General features: G+C 40.9%; 1 protein-coding gene across 1 annotated transcript in view; it reads left to right on the forward strand.

Moving 5' to 3' along the window:
• Positions 1–24,604, forward strand: part of smg1 (SMG1 nonsense mediated mRNA decay associated PI3K related kinase) — a 125,646-nt gene that overhangs the window by 79,558 nt on the left and 21,484 nt on the right. The window contains exons 38-48 of the mRNA XM_037978496.1: positions 809–1,054; positions 1,239–1,377; positions 2,851–2,960; positions 3,136–3,354; positions 4,032–4,225; positions 5,641–5,813; positions 7,644–7,923; positions 10,555–10,827; positions 11,675–11,909; positions 15,276–15,484; positions 21,461–21,617. Coding sequence (XP_037834424.1) covers positions 809–1,054; positions 1,239–1,377; positions 2,851–2,960; positions 3,136–3,354; positions 4,032–4,225; positions 5,641–5,813; positions 7,644–7,923; positions 10,555–10,827; positions 11,675–11,909; positions 15,276–15,484; positions 21,461–21,617 — 2,235 coding nt within the window. The remainder of the gene's footprint in view (positions 1–808; positions 1,055–1,238; positions 1,378–2,850; positions 2,961–3,135; positions 3,355–4,031; positions 4,226–5,640; positions 5,814–7,643; positions 7,924–10,554; positions 10,828–11,674; positions 11,910–15,275; positions 15,485–21,460; positions 21,618–24,604) is intronic.

The following is a 24,604-nucleotide window of genomic DNA, read 5'->3' on the forward strand; positions in this document are numbered from 1 at the left end:
GTGGGGGCAGTGCTATGATCTGGGGTTGCTGCAGTTGGTCAGGTCCAGGTTCAGCAACAGGATGAGCTCAAAGAATGAGGTCAAAGGTCAGCTGACTACCTGAATATACTGAAGGACCAGGTTATTCCATCAATGGATGTTTTCTTCCCTATTCCAAGATGACAATGCCAGGATTCATGGGGCTTTAATTGTGAAAGAGTGGTTCAGGGAGTGAGAGACATCATTTTCACGCATGGATTGGCCACCACAGAGTCCAGACCTTAACCCCATTGAGAATCTTTGGGATGTGCTGGAGAAGGTCAGACTCTACCATCATCAATGAAAGATCTTGGTGAAAAATTAATGCAACACTGGATGGAAATAAATCTTGTGACATTGCAGAAGCTTATTGAAACTGTTTTGATATGTTAAAACAGCTCAAAGTATGTGTTAGTAGTTTGATTGCAAAAAACACAAAATAAACTTTAAATGGGAAAACTAATACACTCAATTTATTGAGGAACAGTCTGTAGGATGATATTTCTAATTGGAAAAAATGTTTTTTCTTATTTATCTCATGAACAATTTCTAGTTGTGCCATACAAAACGGAATGGGAGCTGGATATGATTCTATTGTTTGTCAGTGATTTGTGTTGATAGTTTTTCTGAAGATAAATACAAGTTATTGTAGATTCCTGCATTTTGGATCTATTTTATGGTAAACATCTGGTTTGTGATAGTTTAGCCGCTGTATTCATGTGATTTGTTGTTTACCAAAATATTTTCAGTTTATCCTAATTTGATGTTTTTTTTTAATATGTCCTGCAAGGTCCAAGAATCCTTCCCACAACAAACTGTGCCTCCAGTACCTCGCCCCAGTGAGCTCTACTACAGCCGCATTGGGCCAGCTCTGAAGGCAGTGGGGCTAAGTTTAGATGTGACGCGTCGAGACTGGCCTCTCAGTGTTATGAAGGATGTGCTGAAAGAGTTGATGGAAGCTACTCCCTCCAATCTGTTAGCAAAGGAACTCTGGTGTTCCTGCACCACACCCAGCGAGTGGTGGAGAGTCACTCAGGTACCTTCTTTGGATTTTCCTACTCTAGTGTTTTTATTTTTGTTTACCATAACAAAATGGGCTATCTTGTGATATTATAAAGAGCATCACTGAATCCGTATAAAATAGTCTTTTATGGACTTCTAGGACTTTTTTGTTTCTGAATGTGGTGTTAGAGTGATAAACTTGTTTTTCTGCACTGCAGTCGTACGCCAGATCCACTGCTGTCATGTCCATGGTGGGCTACATTATCGGCCTTGGTGACCGTCACCTGGACAATGTGTTGATTGACATGACCACTGGAGAGGTGGTGCACATTGACTACAATGTATGCTTTGAAAAAGGTCAGTTTAGCATCTGTTGAGTTGGTTCATTGGTCACATTAAAAATCACCTAATGTCGAATTAAGTTTTTTGAGTAATGCAGGGTACCTATACAATCTTTAAAAGTATGGATTTTGATTTTAGTATTTTCCAGGTCTGGATGAGTATAGACAAAAGAAAACGGTATAGGATATATCAATGTTTCCAGACTCTATTACCCATTACATTTTCTAGAAAATAAAAATCTAATTTTTTAAAAGTTGCTCAAATGACATTGAAATTTTTCATCATGTGTGTCAGATATAAACAATTTTTGTTCAAATATTACTAGCGTTTGCAACTGCAACTGATATCCCAGTTGCAGTTTCAAACCCTAGTGATAGTGACAATTTTGTTGTGAAATACCTCATCTATACCATTTGTAAGGTCATCAAGGAAAATGCAATTTAACTTTTGACCTGACAAGCAGACATAAACACATGTATAATGAAAAACAAATTAAAGGGGAAAAAATAATTTAGTCAGATTTTCAATTTGGGATGATAGAATGATCATTTTTTGTCCAAATCTTCTGTGTAAAAAAAAAAAGAAATAAAAAGAAATTGGTGGTATTAAAGAAAGAACAATCAAACATCTCTTGCAGTAGTCAGTTGTTATTGATCTTCCTGAGATGCATTGTAAAGGCAGAGAGAAAATCCATCCATCCATTTTCTTCAACCACTTTTTCCTTTTCGGGTCATGAGGCAGCTGGTGCCTTTCTGCAGCGGTCAGTGGTGTTAGAGCCAATGTACACCCTGGATAGGGTGTAGGTTCGTCACAGGGCCACATAGAGACAAAGACAAACAATCCTTCACGCTTTCACTCAACCTAGGGACAATTTTGAGTTACCAATTAACCTAACATGCATGTTTTTGGTCAGTGGGAGGGAACCAGAGTAACGAGAGAAAACCCACACTTGCACAAAGGAAACATCTAAACTCCACCCAGAAAGGCCCCAGGCTGGGAGGCAATGCTGTGAGGCAACAGTGCTAACCACTGCACCACCATGCTTCTCCAGAGAGAAAAAAAACAATATTTTTATTTAGGGAAAATCCCCTTTCCATGTGTGCTTGTTTGTATTTGTTTTAATGTGTCTTGTAAGCCCATGTGGGCTGGGCACTTGTGAGGGTGTATGACACATTTGAAAATAAAAATCAAATCAAATAAATCCATAAACATACAAATAACAGCACTAGTGTATAGATACAAATTACTGTATATACAGAAATTACAAGAAATTTATCAAAGTTTTATGTTAAAAAAAAAACACCTGATCAACTGAAATGTAAACAGACAATCTGAGTCTGAAAAGGGCTGAAATTTCAAAATGGAAAATATATGCAACTCTGGTAATACTAAAATTTAAAAAAATAAAACGTGATGTTTGATATATCTGAGTTCTGATTGAACTGTGTGTGTGTGTGTGTGTGTGTGTGTGTGTGTGTGTGTTATCAGGGAAGAGTCTGCGGGTGCCAGAAAAGGTCCCCTTCAGGATGACCCACAACATTGAGACTGCTTTGGGAGTCACTGGTGTAGAGGGCATTTTTAGGCTGTCCTGTGAACAGGTTACTGGTGGATCTCATCCTCATGTTACATTTGTACTGAACTGTCTAAACTATATGTAGTGTAGAGCTTGCTGAGCAACATAATGGAACAAGATAACTGTAATTTTTAGTAAATGCTATTCTACAATTAATTTCTGGTCTGAAGACAGTTTTGAAATCAGATGTGTCTTTTCAGGTGGTTCAGATTATGCGTCGAGGCAGAGAGACCCTCCTCACCTTGCTGGAGGCGTTTGTCTATGATCCTTTGGTGGACTGGACTGCAGGGGGAGAGGTGGGCTTTGCTGGAGCAGTGTATGGAGGAGGTGGACAACAGGCTGACAGTAAGAAGAGCAAGAGAGAGATGGAGAGGGACATCACACGCTCTCTGTTTTCATCAAGGGTGGCTGAGATCAAGGTAAGCTCAAGTCCAAGGCAATAAATTCAGGGTTTTTGGCTTATTGTGTGTCAGCAGTGACACTGTTGTCTTCCTGTTTAAAGTGTGTTCCATACTTTTTTGCAAACTTCTTCCCCATACGTTGTGTTGTTTTAGCATTCATATAACAAAATGTTCAGTTCAATCTGGAATAGTGTATAATAACTTAATATTTATAGCATTGACACTTTGGGAATTATTTAAGTTTATTTACAAAACAATTTCCTGTAGAAAGACACTGAGATTTCTTCAATTCTTTCAAAAACATTGTTCTCTGAAATCTGTTTCAGCATACTTGTTCTATTTTTGTCTTCTTATGCACCTTTTAATTTGTAGCTACTGTCTTGCCAATGACTTGCCAATTACTACAGTTTTGCTAATCTTATCTTTTATCTATGGTTTTGCTTTATTTTGGTTTTAGCTATGAGTTTGATACATTTAACTGATAGCATAGCAATTTTGCCTATTTTAATTTTTCGTTACTGTTTTGCTAATCCTAGCTTTTAGCAATGGCTTTGCTAATCTTAGATTTGTTCTACTGTTTTGATCATTGTAACTTCTGTATATTTGTACTCCTCCCTCAGGAAAATAGACATATTATACCTCTGAACAGTGCTGCAAATAGAAAGTGTTTAAGGTACCATGTTAATTGTTTGCAGGTGAATTGGTTTAAAAATCGTGATGAAATGATGGCAGTCCTTCCCCAAGTGGAAGAGGCTGTGGAGGAGTATTTGGTCCTTCAAGACTTGCTTTGCCAGGGAGAGAAACTACAAGTCAAACTGCAGGAGGAGATGGATTTCTTGGAGGGGGCAGAGAACCATCCAGACCATGTCATCCACACTCTGGAGCAAAGGTTTGTAATGTTACACAATTAAAAACTCCAGTATAATGATGAGCAATATATCAATTTTATTTCACTATAGCACCACCACCCCATTACAACAGCACTTCTCCAGCAAACACTTTGTTTCCTCTTTACAATAAAAGATTGAACTTATATATATGCAAATGCTATCTTATCCATCTCATCTAGGTAACTGATTGGATTTGTCATATTTCATAGACAAATATAACTGAGTATCATCAGCATAACAATGAAAATTTATCCCATGCTGTTTCATAACTTTACCTAATGGAAGCATAAAGTAAAGAGTACTGGCCCAAGCACCGAACCATGAGGACCTCCATGACTAACTTTGGTGTATGAAGATTATTAACATGAACAAACTGTAATCTATTAGGTAATTACTATTTAAAGGGGACCTATTATGCTTCCTTGAACAAGTTATATAAGTCTATATAAGATAAGTCTGTGGTCGATACAAAGCATGTTCATTGAATCTAAACACAAAATCATTCTCAGATATTGAGATTTCACCTGATCAGTTCTGCCTGTTTTGAGTGATTTTAGAGTGAGTGGTTTTAAGGCTACGTCACTTTTATGCAAATAAGCTGCTGCTGGCCACGCCCTCCCAACACCCGACAGCCTACTAACGCACTACATTAAAAAAACCTAAAAACTCACTGAAGCTGTGGATCTGACGCACATTTATGTTGTTATTAATTCAAACTCTGAGGATTCTGACTTTGGGACAAGGTCACTTAGCGGTTCCGAACTGGCCCTAAATTTTGATCTGTGGTCAAAGTACATCAAGTAAAAAACGAACTCATTAAGGTTGAAGTTCATATAGGTTAGGTGCATGTGTTTGTCTTTTACTAAAGAGCTCATGAACCACTGAATGGATTTTAATGAAACTCTAAGAAAGTAATCTTTGGATGTGCATGTACAAGTGAACAACTTTTGAAGTCAACCCAAATCAAAATGCCAACTGACATTAAAAATCACAAAAATGTTTATAACAAAATTATTTTTATAACTATTTAGTTAAATTTGGTGGGGTAGTAGCTGTGAGTCATTTACAACACATACTCTGAGTATGCATAATGTTATTTTTAAGTTTTGACCAAAACAGCTAAAGCTTCATCCCTTCTCATCAGAAGATGATTTTAGTCTAAAACTCTGGCATGAAAGGAAGCAGGCGATATGCATTTCTTCAACACACACTAGGTCTTTAATTTTTTTAGATCTTTCTCCACAGAAGTGTTTTGTTTTGTTTTTCTATTGAATTGTGCAGGGTATGTGTCACAGAAACAGTATTTCATTTTTTATATCACAAAACCCTGACATTTTAATATGTATGTGGTTGTTTTCTGTCCACAACAAAACCAAATGCTGAAACAGTCTCCCTTCATTCTTTATATTTCCAGGTACTCTGAACACACACAGCTGCAGTCACAGCAGCGGACTGTGCAGGAGGCTATTCGGGGGAAATTGGCTGACTTGGAGCAGTGGGTCAGTCAGTACCAGGCAGCATTTTCCAGTCTAGAGGCCACACAGCTTGCAAGCCTGCTGCAAGACATCAGTGCTCCAATAGACCTGGGTAAGTGTTTCAGGGATGAAAAAAAATGAGCTTTAAAAAATGTTGAGCTTTTATTATCAAATCAAATTTATTTATAAAGCACATTTAAAAACAACTGTCGTTGGCCAAAGTGCTGCACACATAAACATTCAATACAAGCATTATACAAGATACAATATCATTACAATTCTCTCATTGTATTAAAAGCCAATGAATATAAATGTGATTTAAGAGGAGATTTAAACACACAAAGAGTTGAAGCCTGTCTAATATGAAGGGGCTGCTGGTTCCACAGTTTAGGAGCTACCACTGAAAACGCCCAATCACCTCTGTGGACCAGCCTGGATCTTAGGACAACTAAGCACAAATGGGCACTTGATCTAAGTGATCTAGAGGGCACATAAGGCTGCAGAAGATCAGACAAATATGTAGGTGCCTGCCCATTTAGGGACTTATAAGTCAACAATAAAACTTTAAAATCAATTCTAAAACGAACGGGGAGCCAGTGAAGGGAAGCAAGCACTGGGGAGATATATTCACACTTTGTTGTTCGTGTTAAGAGTCGAGCTGCAGCGTTCTGAACCAGCTGCAGTCCTGAGAGGCTGACACCAACATACAGGGTATTGCAGTAATCAAATTTGGAGCTAATAAAAGTGTGACTCGCCTGTTCAAAATCATTAGAAGATAAAAATATTTTCACTTTGGATAAAAGTCTTAATTTAAAAAAGGACTTTCTAACAACAGAACTAATCTGTTTCTCAAATTAAGACCGGAATCAAAAATTACTCCAAGGTTTTTCACGTGAGACTTTACAAACTGCTCGAGACTACCAAGATCAGCAAGGGATGTACTACAATTTCCACTAGAACCAAACAAGATAACTTCAGTTTTATTTTCATTGAAGTTAAGAAAATTTAAAGCCATCCAAGCTTTTACCTCAGTAAGGCAGTCTAACAGTGGTTGAAGTGAGAACTGATGATTGTGCTTCCACTGGAAATAAATCTGAGTATCATCTGTATAAGAATGAAAAGAAATATAAAATTTTCTAAAAATGGAACCTAAAGGGAGCATGTAAATAGAAAACAACAGAGGTCCAAGAATGGATCCTTGAGGTACTCCACGTGTGAGGGGAGCTGAGGGGGAAGTAAATTCTCTGATATTTACAGAGAAACTCCTATCTGACAGATAAGACCTGAACCAGTCCAGTGCAGAGCCTTTGATACCACATAAATCAAGTCTGGAGAGCAAAATACTGTGGTCAACTGTATCAAAGGTGGCTGTCAGATCTAAAAGGAGGAGAATAACTGAGTCTGTAGCTAATAAAAGATCATTAAATACCTTTAAAAGTGCAGTTTCAGTGCTGTGAAGAGTTTTAAAACCTGATTGAAATTTTTCAAGAATGCTGTGGGTGTTTAAAAAAGACTGCAGCTGAATAAAAACAATCCTTACTAAAACCTTTGATAAAAAAGAAACCTTTGAGATGGGCCTCAAATAAAAAAAAAAACAGAAGAATCAAGATTGGATTTCTTCCGCATCGGTTGCACAACAACAGCAGACTGGACAGGAAGTCCACATGATGTTTTATTAAGTACATAAAAGATGTTAAAGATCACTAAACTCACTACTAGGAGGACAAAACATGTTAAAAAGTGTCTCATAAACCTTGTGACTTTGGTTAAATCATGACTGAAGATGTTCCCATGACTTGAAATCATTTGTGTCCCAGCAGTGTAAGACAGAGAGAAAAAACATGCCCACCTTCCACCAGGAGCAGAGAGACAAGGAGAAGAGTGTGATGAGAAGGCTACTTTATTTCAGATGTGCTGTATAATTATTGTTCACCACCTCCAGGTCCTCCAAGCTACGTGCCAGCTACTGCCTTCTTGCAGAATGCGGGTCAGGCCCACCTGATCAACCAGTGTGAAAGCCTTGAGGCGGAGCTGAGCTCGTTGCTGCAGCAGCGCCGGGCAGCCCTTCGCAGTTGTCTGGAGCAGCTGCACAGCTACGCCACAGTGGCTTTGCTGTACCCACGAGCTACGCTGCTGTTCCACAGAGTCCACCAATGGAAGGCCTGGTTGGAGGAGTTGCTGAGGGATATGACAGTGGAGCACTGCCAGCACATCTATAGACAGTAAGGCTTTTCCTTCTGTTCTTTTATGTTGAATGAATTTAGTAAACAGTATTTTTGAAGCTATTCAAAACTTTTGCTCGTGTTGTTTTTTACTTGTTTGTAAGAATTCATCACACCAAGCCTTGTTCATGTGGGAACATTTTTTCTCTCTAAAAAAAATATCTTTGTAAACACTCACTTTTTCTACAAATGATTTCATCCACACAGAAACACGGAAAACGACCCAAAATGCGTAATTACTATGCCAGGCCTGTATGTGTCACAAAAACACCAGGAACAGTGAACAAGACCTGGAGCATTCACTAAGCCCACATGAACTAAAGACAAGGATGGCACATACCAGAGCAAGAACCAAATTCTTTTTGTGCACTGATGATGAAGTGGAACTTTATTTCAGTGTCAGATTAAACTACAAACCCACAAAGTGCAGGACAATGTTAATTAGGAGTTGTCAGTCCAAATATGTAGACATATTGGCAGGGTTTCCCCCAGAAAAGAGGCTAAGCCTGGTGGTAGGTGGCTGGCCAACCGTGATTTAGTAAAAAAAAAAAAAGATTGAAGTTGACAGGAAAGTTGAAAATATGGCTATTTATTGTTATATTGTAAGATATTTGTGCCAAATATTTACACAACTAAAGTTTTACAAAAAGGCACTTTTCAAATACTTTTTAAAAACAAAAATACAATTAAAATAAATACAAATTGTTTGCACCTAATTTAAGTCACATTTACAAATAAATTAAATTATCATAAATGAAAAAGTGCAAACACGGCACCAACACACGTCTCCTGTCAATGAATAACAACAGAGAACTCTGATAAACAGACAGATGCTGTACTGTACTGTGCTTTTTGTGGCACAGGCTGCATGTTGGATCACTACATGGAACAACAAAACAAAACATATCTAATGCTGAATTTAATAGCATCATTTTACTGGTAAACAAGGATAATATTTTCACTAAGTACAAAACATGCTTACCATATTCAGTCTTGTAAAGCCACCTGCTGAATTTCAGCTCAACTAACCATTTTTGGTTAAACCAGATAATGTTTATCACTGTGGCTCTGACAACATGCTAACTCCAGGTAGCTGAAGGAGGCTCGGCCTCAGGGCTCATTAGAGTCCTGCAGGGCTCTGGGAACAGCTCACAGACCTGAGCGCGCGGTGGAGGTGTTTATACTTGGTGCTTACGTCGGTGCAGTATTCTCCGAAAAGACAGGGGGCAGTACGCTACGTAACCAGTGGAAATACAGTAAAAAGGAGAGCAGATGGTTGTCACATCAAAGATGGCTGCACGTATTCAGGAGGAAGAGCTGTTGTGTTTCTGGCTGTGATACAGAGAGGATGTTTCAACTTAAAGCATTCAGTTTGACTTTCAGTGATTTATTTGCTTTAGTTGTGATTCACCCATCATAGGACTAATATTTCTATAAACACTCCTTTTTATCAGCTGCAGCAGTAATCTCCTTCCATGAATTTTGAACCATTTGTGCTCTCACAGAGGGATCATAAAAATACTGATACAGGCGAACCAGCTCCACTAGAACACCAAAATCATCCATTTTGAATGAAGCGCGGCGTGCACGGTCCACATCGAGTTACTAGGAGGTGCACGACCACGCGACGAGGCACCGTACAAGACTTTCGCGCAGGGTCGGGGACAGCGCGATTGCGTCACTGTTGGCGCGCGTACCCTCTCACGGTGAGGCAAATAAAGGTAGCGGTTTTGGGGGAGCGGGTGGAAAAAAACGTATTTATAATAAACATGCGGAGCTTAGCCTGGCGGCTGGGTCAGCAAAGCCTGGTAGCCCGCCAGGCTTATAAAACACTGGGGGAAACCCTGTGTAGGAACACCATTTATTGAGGGTCAGCTGGAGGGAAGAGTTTTCCTCACAATGTTCAAAGCATGTCAGACGAAATTATTTTAAAACTGCTCCCTTTCCCAAGGTTTTTAAATGTATACTTGATGTTATTAAGTCCAGTCTAGGAGTTCTGAATCCAACATTTTAGAAAAAAACAGTCCTGCCCCCAGTTCCAAAATGAAGTGTGATTTATTTAAACCATGGCCTAAACAACAAAATTAGCTTTTTTTTAAGAAAGTGCTACCTAAAAATCTCTAAACAAAAAGGGCGCACTCTATCACTAAAATAAGAACACAAATCAGAAATAATTCTCTCCATATGGCCAGGGCCAAAACAGATGTTGTTACATCTGTCACCTTTTGGGTGGTAGGTTAGATCCGAGGTGAGACTAAAACATTTTGTTCAAAAGGTTGCATTTAGGCTGCCCACTTGAAAACACATAGGTGACGTTTCAAGGTTTTCTCACTCTGGAACCCCTTTTCAAAAACTCCTAGAGTGCCGTTTTGCATGGTAAGGCTTAAATTGTAAACTTTCACATATTTAAAAAATCATTCCTGTGTGGACAAAAATTAACAAGCTCCGTATTCAAATGTAATATGATAAAGTGCTGGCTAAAAAGGTGGGGTTTTGTTTTGGTCTGTGCTTTTAGACGTTTGAACTCAAGTTGTTTCTACCAACTTTTACAAGGCAAGTGAAAACCTAGGTTTAGCTTTCTCTGACTAGTTGTTCATAGTCCTCCTGAGTTTAATCTCCCTTCTTTGGCAGATATGAAGTGCTGTTTGCCCCTCAGCCTCCTGCAGCTGCCTGCCAGTTTCTGTCCAATGTGGAGCTGACTCTGCAGCATCAAGTGGCTGAAACCAACGAGCGAATGCTGCACCAAGCGGAGAGACTTAAGGCGGAGGGCACCACAGTAGCAGCATGTGAGGAACAGCTGCAGGAGATTGAAAACTGTATTACAGTTTTCCTACGGGAGAATGGAGAGCCAGGGTCTCTGAGTCTTGCTGCCATCATCACTTCTGCCCTGTGTACCCTCTGCAGGTGGGCTTTTTATCACCTGCCACCAAAGGCAAAAAGGACAATAATGTTTTGGCTTGTGTCTGTGTGTGTATCTCATGAATCACTGGATCAACATCCACAACTGATTAACTTTTGAAGTAAACCTGGTCCAAGATGGCCGCCACAGGGAAATAATAAACAGTCTATAATGTCTATAACTCAGTCACTTTTACAGATATTCAGTGTTAGAAGTTGAAAGTAATTTCCAACCTGTACTCTAAATTCTAACTGGTTGTGCCAGATTTGTTTAAAAAACTGTCATTTAATAATGGAAAAAGCTCTGTCTGTTCGTAAGCAAAATATGGCATAAACCACTAAACAAATTTTATTGAAACTTAAAAAGTAATTGTTGGATTTACATCTACAAGATATTTACTTTTTGAGTCACCCTAATTCAAGATGACTGCCACAGCTAATTGACCTTAGAAAACACAAAAAATGTCAAATGCTTCAGTGAATGTTACAAATATTTAGCTAAAATATGTTGTAATTGCAGCAGAAAGTTGTTCACAATAAATACGCAAGTTATCCTATGAGACTGTGCATAATGTGATTTTCCATGTTAGACCAAAATGGTTGAAACTCTGTCATTTGTCACTATGATAAGATGATCTGAGTCATGAAAGGTGGCGGCTGAGATGCATTCCTTCCAGAAATGCTCGACCTTTATTGCAAACTAAAGTTTTTACCTTTTGAATATTTCTGAGGCCAAAGATCTTAACAGATATTGTAAACTGATCTTGAATCGAAACATGGATTCTTTGTTAAGGTGAAGAGTGAAAAATAGATAAAGTATTAAAAGATCCTGTTGTTTTTCCTCCCTCCCCAGACGTAATTTGGTGATGGAGGGGGCAGCAGCCAGTGCTGGAGAGCAGCTCATAGACCTGACCTCTCGGAACGGGGCTTGGTTTTTGGAGGAGCTCTGCAGTATGCTTGGAAATGTCAGTGCTTTGGTCACGCTGTTTCAACTCTGCCCTCTTCTTCCTCATGACTTGGAGCTGCCTTCACCATCAGTTACCATCCAGGCTATTTACCTATCCAATGGTGTTTACACCTGCTTGCAGGTAGGTGCAGCTAAAACACTCAAATTAGCTGGGCATTTGGCTATTCTGTTTTAGGGGGTGTAACGGTACACCTTAGTCATGTTTGTGGAAAATTAAAGGAATGCTAAATGCTTGTTTTTTTATTTTATTTATTTGTTTTTAAAAAGCTGATAACTCTCAAAAAGGCTGAGACAGGAAAACAAAACACCCTTGCTGGAGAGGATCTAAGGTAGCAGGTCATTATAACAAGATAAAATTAGGAAATAAAAAAGTCAAAGTGCATTGTCTTATAGATCAAAGTTTGATAATTTGCAAAACTGAAAGTAAATTTCACACCATAATGCCCACCTCTGCCAAACACTTTTGTGGGTATGTGGTGTTCTGCTCTGGTAGCCAATTACCATTGAGCAGGCAGTTTGTGGGCAAAGAGCAAGATAGCATCTCTGTGCACAAATGGACAGGTTTTTTTTTTTTGTGTGTGTGTGTGTGTGTGTTTCACACCTCAGCATATTTATTCACTGTGCGTCTAGGTTCATGTATCCAGCAACAGAGTGATCAGCTGATTACTTTGTCAGTGGAGGTGGTGAGTTGAGATACTTTCCTGCACTCTGCCTGTAGACTCTTAGGTTTCTAAAGCTAGTTGAAAACCCTGAATTTCATGTGAAACAACTTAAAGGAATGCTTTACAGTGATTTTATTTACATATAAACAAATCACCAAATTCATTATGGATGATTAATTCTAGTAACTTTATGGCAAAAAGAGTGATGAATTGAATGGTCATGGAAGTGATGTTCAGATACCAAAGCCTGATGTCATCACTCTGTTTAAACCAATAAAATGGGATGAAAGAAGATGGAAACTATATAGTTAAAGAAAACCAAAATAAAGAAGTATTGTCATACAAATGAGTCTCATTACAACCAAAATATTTACAAAGGATGATCACCTCTTAAAAGTAAATGTTATTTTCTGAACATTTCACAATAAATACGCAAAAAGAAAAAGTCCACATAAGTTTCTAAAACACGAGGGAAACTAAAAGTTAAGCATCTGTCTCTTAGTGTATCAAAGATATGCAAGTCTTATTATTTTTGATGAGCCTTACTAAAGTTGAAAACATAAGTTAAAGAGGCCTGTAAAATCTTTCTCTGCTCAGTTTTTGTTCTTTTAATGAGTGAAGCAACTGTAGCTTTGTTTTTCAGTATAACAAAAATGAACAAAGGCTCCAGTGGGCATTCCTTGGGTGCAGCAGAATTTGTTTTTTGGCACAGTACAGAAAGCCTGTTTTTGGTTGAAATAATAATGTTTTTTTGATGATCTGACAGGTATTGATTCAGACATAACATGTATAACACTACAGCTCAGCTCACCACAACACACCAAAACTCTTTTGCTTTTTTTTTAGTTTTGGAGTCTTGGTGCAGTTCTCTAAAACACTGCTCTGTTCTCTGTGAGACAGATTTGGAGGCTATTGTTGCAGGACCATTGGCTGAACTGGTCTAACATTTTAGAATTTTGAGGATATCATGAACAAACACTGCTGCCTGATCTTTTTCTCCTCCTCCTTCTTTTCTGTGATGATTTTAGACATACAAAAACTGCAGCTGAAAAAACGAAAGATTTTCTCCCAACAACCAGTGATGAACTTGTGTGCACCCTCCCTGCTCTGGGCTGCACATGGTGATAATTATTGCCTGATGCTAAAATGTGAAGGTGGACGATTATGTTTTTGCGTTTGTAAATGTGCTTGTATGTGTGTCAATCTGTAAGCAAAGTAGCTCATGAATCACTAGACAGATTTTAATGAATTGGATGTACATTCTTAACTGATTACCTTTGAGAATCAACCTAATTCTAGATAGCTGCCACTGACCTTAAGTCATACAAAAATGGCTATAACACTGTAATTTTACACATTTGACCTAAACTTTGGTGTGGTAGTAGCTGAGACTGATCCCCAACACACATTCTGAGCACTAACAGATTGTGCAAGCTCTTTGTTTTAAATGTTGCTATTTGAAGTCAACTTTTAGCATAATATCTCATGAACCAGTGGATAGATTATAATAAAACTTTAAGAAAGCATTTTTTTTGTTCATATACAACTGATTAACTTTTGGAGTAAATCAAATTTAGGATGGCTATAGCTTAGTGTTGTACAAATATTGAGCTAAAATTTGTTGTGGTCGTAGCTGAGCGTCATTAACAAGACATACTTTATTCAATTATTTTCAAGGTTTGACCAAAGTAGTTACAACTTTGTCAATTCTCATACAGAAGTATTTTAATAACTTCATTAAACACTGGTTGCTGTTGTCAAAGTGAACAATAAATACTTTTTAGTCAGTTTGCTTTCACATCATCAGTCTTCTAAATGTATTTTCCATCTTGGAAACAGATATCTTGACACTTGAAGTTTGCTTAGATAATGCCACTTTTTGTTCCTACTGCAGTCATACTCCCTTTTGCAGGTCAGTCAATTATCTGCTTACAGGTGCACATTTTTACACATGCAACCCCTCTACATTGTCATGGTTTGCCAAAAATTGTCTGTTTGAAAGAGGCAGATGTATAGAGGGAACTCTGATATGCATTACATAATTTTAGCATTAAATTCAGACAAATCATTTTGGGATTCTAGAAGCTTTGTGGTGACCAAAGCACTTTTAAAAAGGGCTGTATCCAGCTCACAGGCTGCTTGTTGAATAGCCTGATACAAGAGATAAGGGACAATATATAGAGTCCTGCATGGTTTCATATTAGTCAGTTTCCGATAGGCTCAACTCAGCCGTAATTAAGTTTGCCCAGTGCGAGTTCAGAGGCTTTTCATTGGGTGATCTTACCCACTTCCAGCTCGGTTCTCAGGACCTACCAGTTGAGGTTCCAGGCAAGCTTTACTCAGCTAATAATTTCATGTCAACAGAGTCAAAAGAGTCATCAGACAATCAGATTTGAAAACAAAGGATATATCAATTAAGTAGACACTAATTCATAAAGATCACGCAGGAGCCCATGCCACCTCTACCCCTAAATTCTGAATGGTGGGTTCACAAACCATTCAGCAGCAGCAGAACGAAAAGGACAATGTCTCAGCCAAAATATTGTCCTTACCTTTGATATGTTTTACCTCCAGGTTGAATGACTGCAGAAACAGCACCCACTACATCAGCCATTGATTGGAGTTGCACATTTGCTGAATAAAAATAGGTTGTTTGTTGTCTGTAAAAACATAAACTGGACCATCACCAGTGAAAGTGCCTTCTTCTGACTTGTAGAAGACATCTGTACTGTGACAGTTTGGTCGGAATACATGTACCGTTACACCCCTCGCATATTTACGTCAAGAAAGATTTTGACACATTGGAACCATTTTGTTTACTTTAGGAACTGAACACCAACTTCAGGCAGATCATCTTCCCCGAAGCTCTGCGCTGTATGATTAAAGGAGAGTCCACTCTGGAGTCCATGCTGGCAGAGCTGGAGCAGCTGGTGGAACATAGCTCTGATGGACTCGGTTTACAAGGATTGGCTGATAATCTGCAGGCCACCACAGGCTTGGATGATGGACACAACCACTACCTTCACATCACCAGGTGCACGTTCTCTCTTTATGAATTTTATCATTAAGAGCTTTACTCACTGCACATCTGCATATTCTAATAATGCAAAGAATATCAGTAGGTCTAATGTTTTTGCCCATTTCTGTCAGTAGGCACTTTCACAAAACATTTCTGTGAAATGTCCGCAAACAGCAGCCCATCCTTATGCTTTCTTTAACCGATTAACAAATCATCAATGAAACTGGCCCTGTCCTGCATAAATGCGAGCTGCCATAAATGAACCTAGCGTTGTAGAACCAAAAGAGGCGTGGAGCAGAACTCGGCTGCATCAACGTGGAGCGCAACACATTAAGTGTGTGACCGACATCTGCCTCATAATGATTTCAAAAAATTAGGAATTAACTAAGTTTAGCAATTCTCTTTATGGTTAAAGCTGAACTGAATTCAAACATATCCACACAACATTGCAGGTACCCATTTTTCGACCTAAAAGTTAAATAAACTGTTTTTAGCCTTTTAGTCAGTAATTTCCAAAGTGGGTGATTTGTGGGGCGAGAACTGTGCCACAGCTAGCCAAGAACGCCACTACTGTCCAGTTGTTTACTAGTGGAAATGGAAGAACAAGCCATTTTTGAACACAAAGAAATGAGTAACTTGGTGGGAGTAATGGATATACAACCATACCAGTATAAACCTGAACCGACGGCTGGATCTCTGTAATCAGATAAGAAAATCAGAAAACTCTTCACATTCGGATTCTGATGATCACCATGGCCGACAAAACAACGTGCATAGCGACCAAGTTGGGAATGTAGACAGTGAGAACCGATTACCTCCAGATCGTTGTCATGACATCAGTACGCAAAACTGCAAATCAACATAAAGATGGCAGGAGAGAGCTAACGTTGCTACCTCGAAGCTAACCGAATGCTAACTCGTTAAAAATGTGAGTGCTCTTCAGAGTAGCGTTTATAAACTCTCACACCAGAGTAAACTAATCAACAGCAGGTTCAGACTATGACATTTGTTTAATCACACGTGAATTCTTTATATTTTTTTCATCAATAACAAACTGCTCTGAATCACAAACGTTGGTTACGTACTGTAACCCCAGATTCTATGAGTTTAGGTGCAGCTCTTTCTGGCTGTTGTTAGTGGGTTTATCCCCTCACACACAGCGCAGCACTGAAAACTTTAGTCCACGCGCACCTGCTGTGTGGGCCCCACCCCGGTCCGGATAAATAACGGTGAGACCGGGCATTCGGCTCCCAAATAGCTTTTTTCTTCAGCCATTTAGGAACCAGTGAGGCCCAGAGCTTAAAGGGCTGCGCCTATACTCATAGAATCTGGGGTTACAGTACGTAACCAGTGTTCTATTTCGTATAGGCTTCGCCCTTTAAGGCTATCGCTAGTGGGTTAAAGGCGAAGCAGGATGTAGTCTTTTCCTCACTGAGTCCGTCCAGACACAAAACATGAAGCACCTGCTCGCACATAACACATTTCACCACTCAGCCTTCTGCATGGTTAATTACGCGCTCCATGCGCAACAGCGCACCAGAAAGATGAAAGAAGATAACAGACCTGCTGCTGTGAATAGGAACAACAGAGGTTACAAACTGTAACATTTTAACGATGAGCAGAGCAGGTCAACAACTCCTTAGGAGGAACAGATCAACAACAATAACCGCAGGAGTCATGAACCGTGACTGATAAATAAATATTATCTCACACTGCATCTGCATGCAGGCAGGTGAGAACAGAATGGGTCGTGGAGAAAGTGGAAACATCACGCAGGTAAAAACAAATAAATGAGCACAGAGATGACCAAGAAGCTGCCGTGCAAATATCTTCCACTGTCATCCCGCCATGCAGAGCCGTGGAGGATGAAATCCCTCTGGTGGAAGGAGCTCTGAGGTTCTCTGGAGGATCCAGCCCAGAGGAACTATAATCCTGTGAAACAGCTTCACACAACCAATGTGAGAGGCGCTGAATGGATAGAGGACATCCTACAGAGCTGTCTCTGTAATGCACGAATAGACACTGAGAGCGTAGTTGTACTCGCTACGTAACACGGGAGCGCGTGCACAGGACAGAGGAGATGAGATGTGGCTTCCTCCTCAGAGTTATGAGGAGGAGGATAAAATCCATTCAAAGTTATTTCCCTCGATCTGAATGAACTTCTGATGCTTTTAGAAGTAAAAGTAGGGTTAAGATGCAGCACAGCTGAGCTGTCGTTGGCTCGTATTCTGAGACATGAGGGAGCAACAGAGAGCCTTTAAGCAGAGCCTGATCTAAAGGCTTAAATGGAGCTTTAACCAGTGTGTGCAGAACAAGTGCTAAATCCCACTGTGGGGCTACTGGGCATGACACAGGTCTGTGTCTCTGTACACCTTTCAGAAAACGCTTCATCAGTGGGTGGTTAAAGACTGTTCTGTCACCGAAACCCTCATGACAGGAAGAAATAGCTGCAGCATAAGTTTTAATTGTGCTGAATGCTAATTTTCTGTCCATCAGCTGCTGCAGAAATGACAGCACGCAGCTTAACGGACATGAAATGGACTCCATGCCTTTCTCTGCGCACCAGCGCTGAAAAGCTGTCCGCTTTCATGTGTACAGCGCTGTGGTGGAAGCGGCTTGTGCGCCTTGGATCGTGCGCACCACATCCTGTGGGAGCCCAAAGTTTTCTAAACGCTTCTGTTCAGCAGCCAAACCAAGAGATGCTGACCTATTTCTGGGTAGCTCCTGTTCGCTCCTCCCACCTTGAGGAGTGCATCTTCCCTCCACGGCAGCTTTCATGGGCGGCCCAACACTAGTTGATGCAGGCTTGGGAACTACAGAGCGCTTTTGCACCCTGGAGCTACAAGAATGATCAACAGCTCTTCCTCCCGATCTCGATCCAGGATCCGTGGAATCAGCGCCACTGGGGGAAAAGCATAAAGGAGCACTTTTGGCCATGGACTGTGAGCGAAGGCGTCCATTCTTAACAGTGTATCATCCCGTGGGCTCAATGAGAACCACAGCTGACATTTGGCATTCTCTCGTGTAGCAAACAGATGTACTGCTGCTCTGCTGAATCTGCTCCAGATCCAAGAGATCAGCTCGGGATGGAGGCTCCACTTCCCGTGGCAAGGACTGCCCCTCGACATGATATCCGCTTCTCTGTTCAGGACACCGGGGATGTACACTGCTCTGATGGAGAGCAGCTGTCTCACGACGTGTAACAGCTGAGCTGAGCGCACGCCTCCCTGACGGTTTATGTAGGCTGCTGCCACTGTGTTGTCTGTGTGGATCAGAACATGTTGATCCCGAAAAATGCTGAGTCACTTTCCAGACTGTGAGAAACTCCAGCATGTTTATGTGGAGAGACATGGTCTGCCCACTGTGCTCCCACCGCGGGAAGCTGCTGCGGCAGCTATGGAGAGCCTCTGCTGCTGACGCTGGCCACGGCAGTCCCTCCAGTGGCCGGAGAAGTGGGAGGAGCGGAAGTCAGGTTGTGGGTGTGGACCGTGTCTTAGACCTCCTTGGTCCTCTGTGACTTCTTAAGGATGGTCTGGAAGTTGGCTCCAAATAGTGCATCTGGGGTGATGGGGCCTTCCAGCAGGTCCTTCTACAGCTTTTCGGGCATCGATGATGAGAGGCGGAGCCAGGTGCTTCTCTGAATCATGGTCAGTCAGGCAGCGAAGCAGGATGAACGCACCGCTGAGGTGGCGCACATATTGAGGATGGCATTGGCGGTTTTGCAGAGGGAGCTCTTCAGCTCCTCCGGCAGGTTTGATCCCTCCAGCCTTTTCAAGATGGCGAAAGCCATCTTTGCGACATTATTGGTTGCCGCGACTGATTGGAAGGCACACTAATATGCTTGATCAGAAAATTTGATGGTCAGCTGATTGTACTTCGCCGGAGGGACAAGTCACTGGTCGAGCCTGGGCGTCTTCACCCCAAATGCCTCCACAAGGCTTGGCTTCAGAGGGGAACCAAGGGAAAACCCTCCACAGTAAACCCCTCCACTCTGGTGATGGGAGCAAAGGTCAAAATGGGTGCCTTCAACTTGGCTGTCCCAGCTGCAGCCTCATTCCAGTATGACTTCCCAGCTGGGAACAGAGGCCAGATGGGGTCCGGGCAACGAGCTTGGGCAGAGCCAAACCTTCACGCCAGATCATCCGATTGGGGTGAGGGGAAAGGGGGACAGAGTTCCTTTGCACTAGCAGCCTCCAGGATTATGCTCGGCAGTTCAAGGAGGAGAGTGCCAACAGCTGTGAGCAGGGTGGTCGCAGACATCAGAAGACCCGAGGTGGCTGAGCATTCGCTCCATCCTGCTTCCACCATCACGCTCTCCAGGTGGGAGGAGGCAGCGGGGCTGCTGCTGGCATTGTTTTTGCTGGCTGGATCTTCTGATTCCCAGCACGGCTCCGCGTCGAAAAAGGCATTGGCGTTGTCCAGCGAGTACCACTCCGCCACGGGGAAAGTCTCCTCAGCGCTAGCCTTGAAAAAGGCTGCTCATCTCTGCTTGTCCTCCAGAGAGAGGAGCTCACAGGAACGGCAGGAGGACTGAGGTGTTAGGGCGAAGTTGGTGAGGTGTGAATTCATACATCCCTCGCAGATGTTGGCCAGTCGTAGCCCATGATGTAGCCAATCTGACAGGATGGTCTTAGGCGGATGTTGCTGACGCTGGACATCTTTTGCTCTTCAGTCAGTTTTTGTTGGCTGAAGAAAAAATGGGAGCCGAAAAATGGAAGCTATTTTATTTTCTGTTTTTCAAGAGTAGTCGAGGGAAGAACCGAAAGTTAAACAACGTTTTTTTTTAACTAAATCAATGACGTCATGACGTCGATCAGTGTGCATTTGCGCCAACGGCCGGTGTTCTGACGATCTGTGCTTCCTCGTCAGATTTTCCTACCGTAGCACGGCTAAACAGTGAAGTCTAACGGTCGGTGCTACCCGTCAAAAACTGCTACCGTCATGTTTACAAACCGAAAACTACAGCGGTTCTTGTTAATGTTAAATATCATCAGATACTGAAGTGGAAGCTTAGGTGTTATGCTCAGCATAGCATTGGAACAATTTATATCCCCGACGAAAACCTTCATCAGAATATCCTACCTGTTAAATATAAGCGGGAACCACAAATAGATCTATGCATTAAAAGCAGCAAGTGTCTGAAAAACATTACAACTTACATACAAAAACTTACAAAAGCACAAAACATACTTCAAAAACACTTCACAGCAATAAATTTCACATGTCTGATTTTTTTATGTACAGATATGCATCTTTTAATGGTTTAAAATAAAATAAGAAAAATCTAGTTATTTCCATGCAGTGTCCAGAAAGAGGTGTTGTTCAGCTTGTAGGACAGCACAACTGCTTCCACCCACCTCCATCATTATCATCAGATGAAATTACTTTTTGTCACAACAAAAAATAGTGGCTGGGAAAATATTTGAGTGGCTGGGAAAAAATTTTGTCCACCAGCCATAGTGGCTGGTGGACAAAATTTTTAATTTCCACCCCGATTGTGCTATTGAGTTTTTTGCCATTTGACTATCTTTAAATGTTTTGCTGGACCAGTTGTAAAGATGACTGTTATTTAACAACCTCAGACAGTTTTTCCTCAGTTGAAGTGAAATGACACCGTTGCAGTTCATCCACTTTTCTGCATAAGCACGCCTACAACAAAGTTCTGACACATATCCTTGAGAGAAAAGGTTCTGCCTGGACCTTGTGCTAAGAGTGGGCTCTCCGATCTCATGCAAGAACAAAATGACATGATCTTTGTCACGCAACTATGCCAGCAAGAGCAAATTTCTTTATTTCTCGTGGAGTAGAAATACAGCTTCAGAGTCCAACTAATGTAAAATGGCCATGGCGGCCATCTTATATAAGATATCTAAGATACCTTAGGAAATACAGAAATGGCTTTAAGTTTGCCCATTTTATGAAAGGCAGTGGATGATATGCATTCCTTCAAGGAGTGCTAAGCTTTTACTTTTGTTTGTTTCTTGTTCTCAGGACATTGCGTGCCCAGTACTCGGAGCTGATCCAGCCTCACAGTCTGGATGAAGATGGTCAGGACACACCAAAAATGTCAGCTGGTCAAATGTTGCTGGTTGCCTTTGATGGGATGTTCACCCAACTAGAGAGTGCCTTTGGACAACTCGCAGAGAAGGTAGCAAATTATATTTTATTCATATGTGGGTGATGTAATCATAAGATGTAAATGACAGGAATACTTTGTCTGGTCTTTAAAAAAACTACATATTGTACTAGTTTAAACAATTTTCTGGGGTCTTTTTTGTCTGTAGGATGCCTGGTCAGTTTTATAAAGTGCATGAGTTTACAGGTGAAATGAGCCATCCTTAATGGATAGTCTTGTTAAAGTGCATCCATTAAAATGGCCTGGGGTGTTATAACACAAAAGCGCAAATGCAAACGCTCAGCAATAAAGTGTCCTGCTGGCCAGTAAGATACCTGTTTCATTCAACTCATAACTATCATTAGGCATGTAATGAGATCGTATGAGAATAAAACATTACTAGGTTTCTTGAGTTAAAACTGTTTTCTGAAGCACTTTTACGTTGCAGTCAGCATGACTTCATCTGGTGAAATTAGCCCTGTAAGACCAGCTTTCCATGCCCCTCCTGTTGAAGGTTACAGGCAAGGCAGCTTTGTGCTGAGAGGTAGTCTTTGTTGCTGCACTCTTATTTTAAGAGAAGATCAGACTTAGTGTTCAGTTCACACAGCAATTATGTCAACTTTGAAACTGAGAAAGTTAAGTTTGAACTGCTCATTAATCTTTTTATTTGAGAGGAAAAGAGGTGATCAAACAGTTGTCCTCATCGAGCACTCCTGGAGCACCAACAACAGTTATTTTGCAGTCATGCTCAGACAGCAGAGTATATCACAGTGAAGTGTAGACCATCCCAAAACTCCACCAGTTTTAGTGTTTCCATTAGGGGAAACAACATTTTGGATCACTGCTACTGCAATATAAAGAATGCTTAGTCTGCCATCTCAAAACCCCACTTGGGTAAATTGGATTATTTAGCTGTCATAATCAGACCAACTTGTACCTCAAGACTGAAAGCAAACCCAGTCAGTTAGATCTGTGAAAAAATGGGCTGACCGTGAACTGAAAATGTTGTTGTGGTGCTTGGAGGCAAAAGACATGAATATCTTAAAGAAGGTCATCGTTTAAATTCATGACTATAAGCAAAAAATAAAATAAAAATAAATTCTAAAGTCCTGTTCTGAGCAACTGGCAGGGTGTACATGGACATTTTTAGCACTTCCTTCAAGCAGTAATATTCAAATCATCTATCATAGTACCTGTCTTCCCCCCACCCCCCAAAAAAGAAAAAAAAAAAGAACACAACCATGTCGAATGACTCTGGACCAGTGGCACTCACACTAGTAACCATGAAGTGTCTGGAGAAGCTGGTTCTCCACTCCATAAACTCTGTGGTTCCGGATACTATAGACCCCATGCACTTTGCATACCGCCCCAGCAGGTCAGTGAATGAAGCAGTGGACCTGGACTTCCACTCGATGCTTCAACACCTGGACACTAGCAGCACATGTACAGTTACTATTTCTGGACAACAGCTCACACCTTTAATACTGTAAGAACAGTAATGAAACTAATTGAGAAGCCGGCAACCCATGGAATACCAGCACCAACCCAGAATTGGATCCGGAACTTCCTGCTAGGTAGACAACAGGTGGTGAGGATGGGTAACAAGGTCTCGGCAGAGCTAAAAGTGAGAACAGGAACACCACAGGACTGCTGCCTCAGCTCTAAACTTTTTTCCCTGTACACATACGACTGTGTCTCCACCCAAGACAACAACATTATAATTATGTATGCAGACAACCCATCCATCCTGGGTCTTATTAAGTGGAGGGATGAGTTAGCATACAGAGAACTGGTCCACAGAATCATGGTCTATGAAGAGGGCAACAACCTAGTGCTCAACATAAAGAAAAGAACTATTTTTAGACTTGAGGAAAATCCTCCCACCTCTGCAGTCTCACACCATCAAAGTTATGGAAGTGGAGCGGATTGACAGTTTTAAGTTCCTCTGTCTTCATATCACTCCAAAAAAAGGTTAAAAAAACAAAAACAACTGGACTACTATTCTGTAATTGAAGACGTTTTGCTTCTCATCCAAGGAGCTTTATCAATTCCAGGAAGCAGAGAGTGTAGAGTTTAAGCTTTAACTAAGATGTTATGTAAACTAGATTCACATGCAGATTACACTCACTCTCCTCACAATAAATGAGATCATTAGGGTCTTTGTTTCTCTGGCTCACAAATGGGCCACTTTGTTTACATGAATGAAGGTATTGATTAGAGTGAAAATGACTGGGTATTGGGCTTAATGCTTCATTGAAGAAAGCTGAAGTTTGAGACCACCTCTGCTTAACCTCCTCAGACCCAAACTCTAGCATGGTATGCATTTGTAACTTCTCTTAGTTATTTGGGCTGATTGGGATCTGATGAGTTTAAAAACAAAGATTTATCTTTTTATGTTTTATAATGCAGTCTATGAGAACAATGATGTCCACATAGGTGGACACAGGGTCCTAGGAGGTTAAAGTTGGTTTGTCTCATTGAATGGCTACCTTTTCTCTCAAATCATCTGTCTTCTCTGTCCAAAATATGAACATTTTGGAAAAGAGTGTCCCTTCTCACATCACTGAAAACCTGAGCTGGACTAAAACATGGTCAGAACAGTGCAAAAAGCACAGAAGCATCTGTACTTTGTCAGACTTGAAAACAAATCACCCACAGAATCAATATGTGGTTCTGTAACACTACACTGGATGAGAAGAAATCTCTTCAGCGAGTCATCAACACAGTGCAGAGGATCATCAGCACCAGCCTTCCATGAACACTATCTATGTACTGTGGTGAGGGAGTGAAGTGAAGTGAAGTGAAATTTAATTATATAGCACTGTTCAGCAAGGCAATTCAAAGTGCTTTACAACACAGAAACAACAATCAGGTACAGAATACAGATACAATACCAATACAGATAAAAACATCAAAATCAAATATAGAAATACAGAAATAAAAAACATCATTCATCCATCCATCCATCTTCTTCCGCTTATCCGGGGTCGGGTCGTGGGGGCAGCAGCCTAAGCAGGGAG

Source organism: Kryptolebias marmoratus, linkage group LG12, assembly GCF_001649575.2.
Source record: "Kryptolebias marmoratus isolate JLee-2015 linkage group LG12, ASM164957v2, whole genome shotgun sequence".
NCBI lineage: Eukaryota > Metazoa > Chordata > Actinopteri > Cyprinodontiformes > Rivulidae > Kryptolebias > Kryptolebias marmoratus.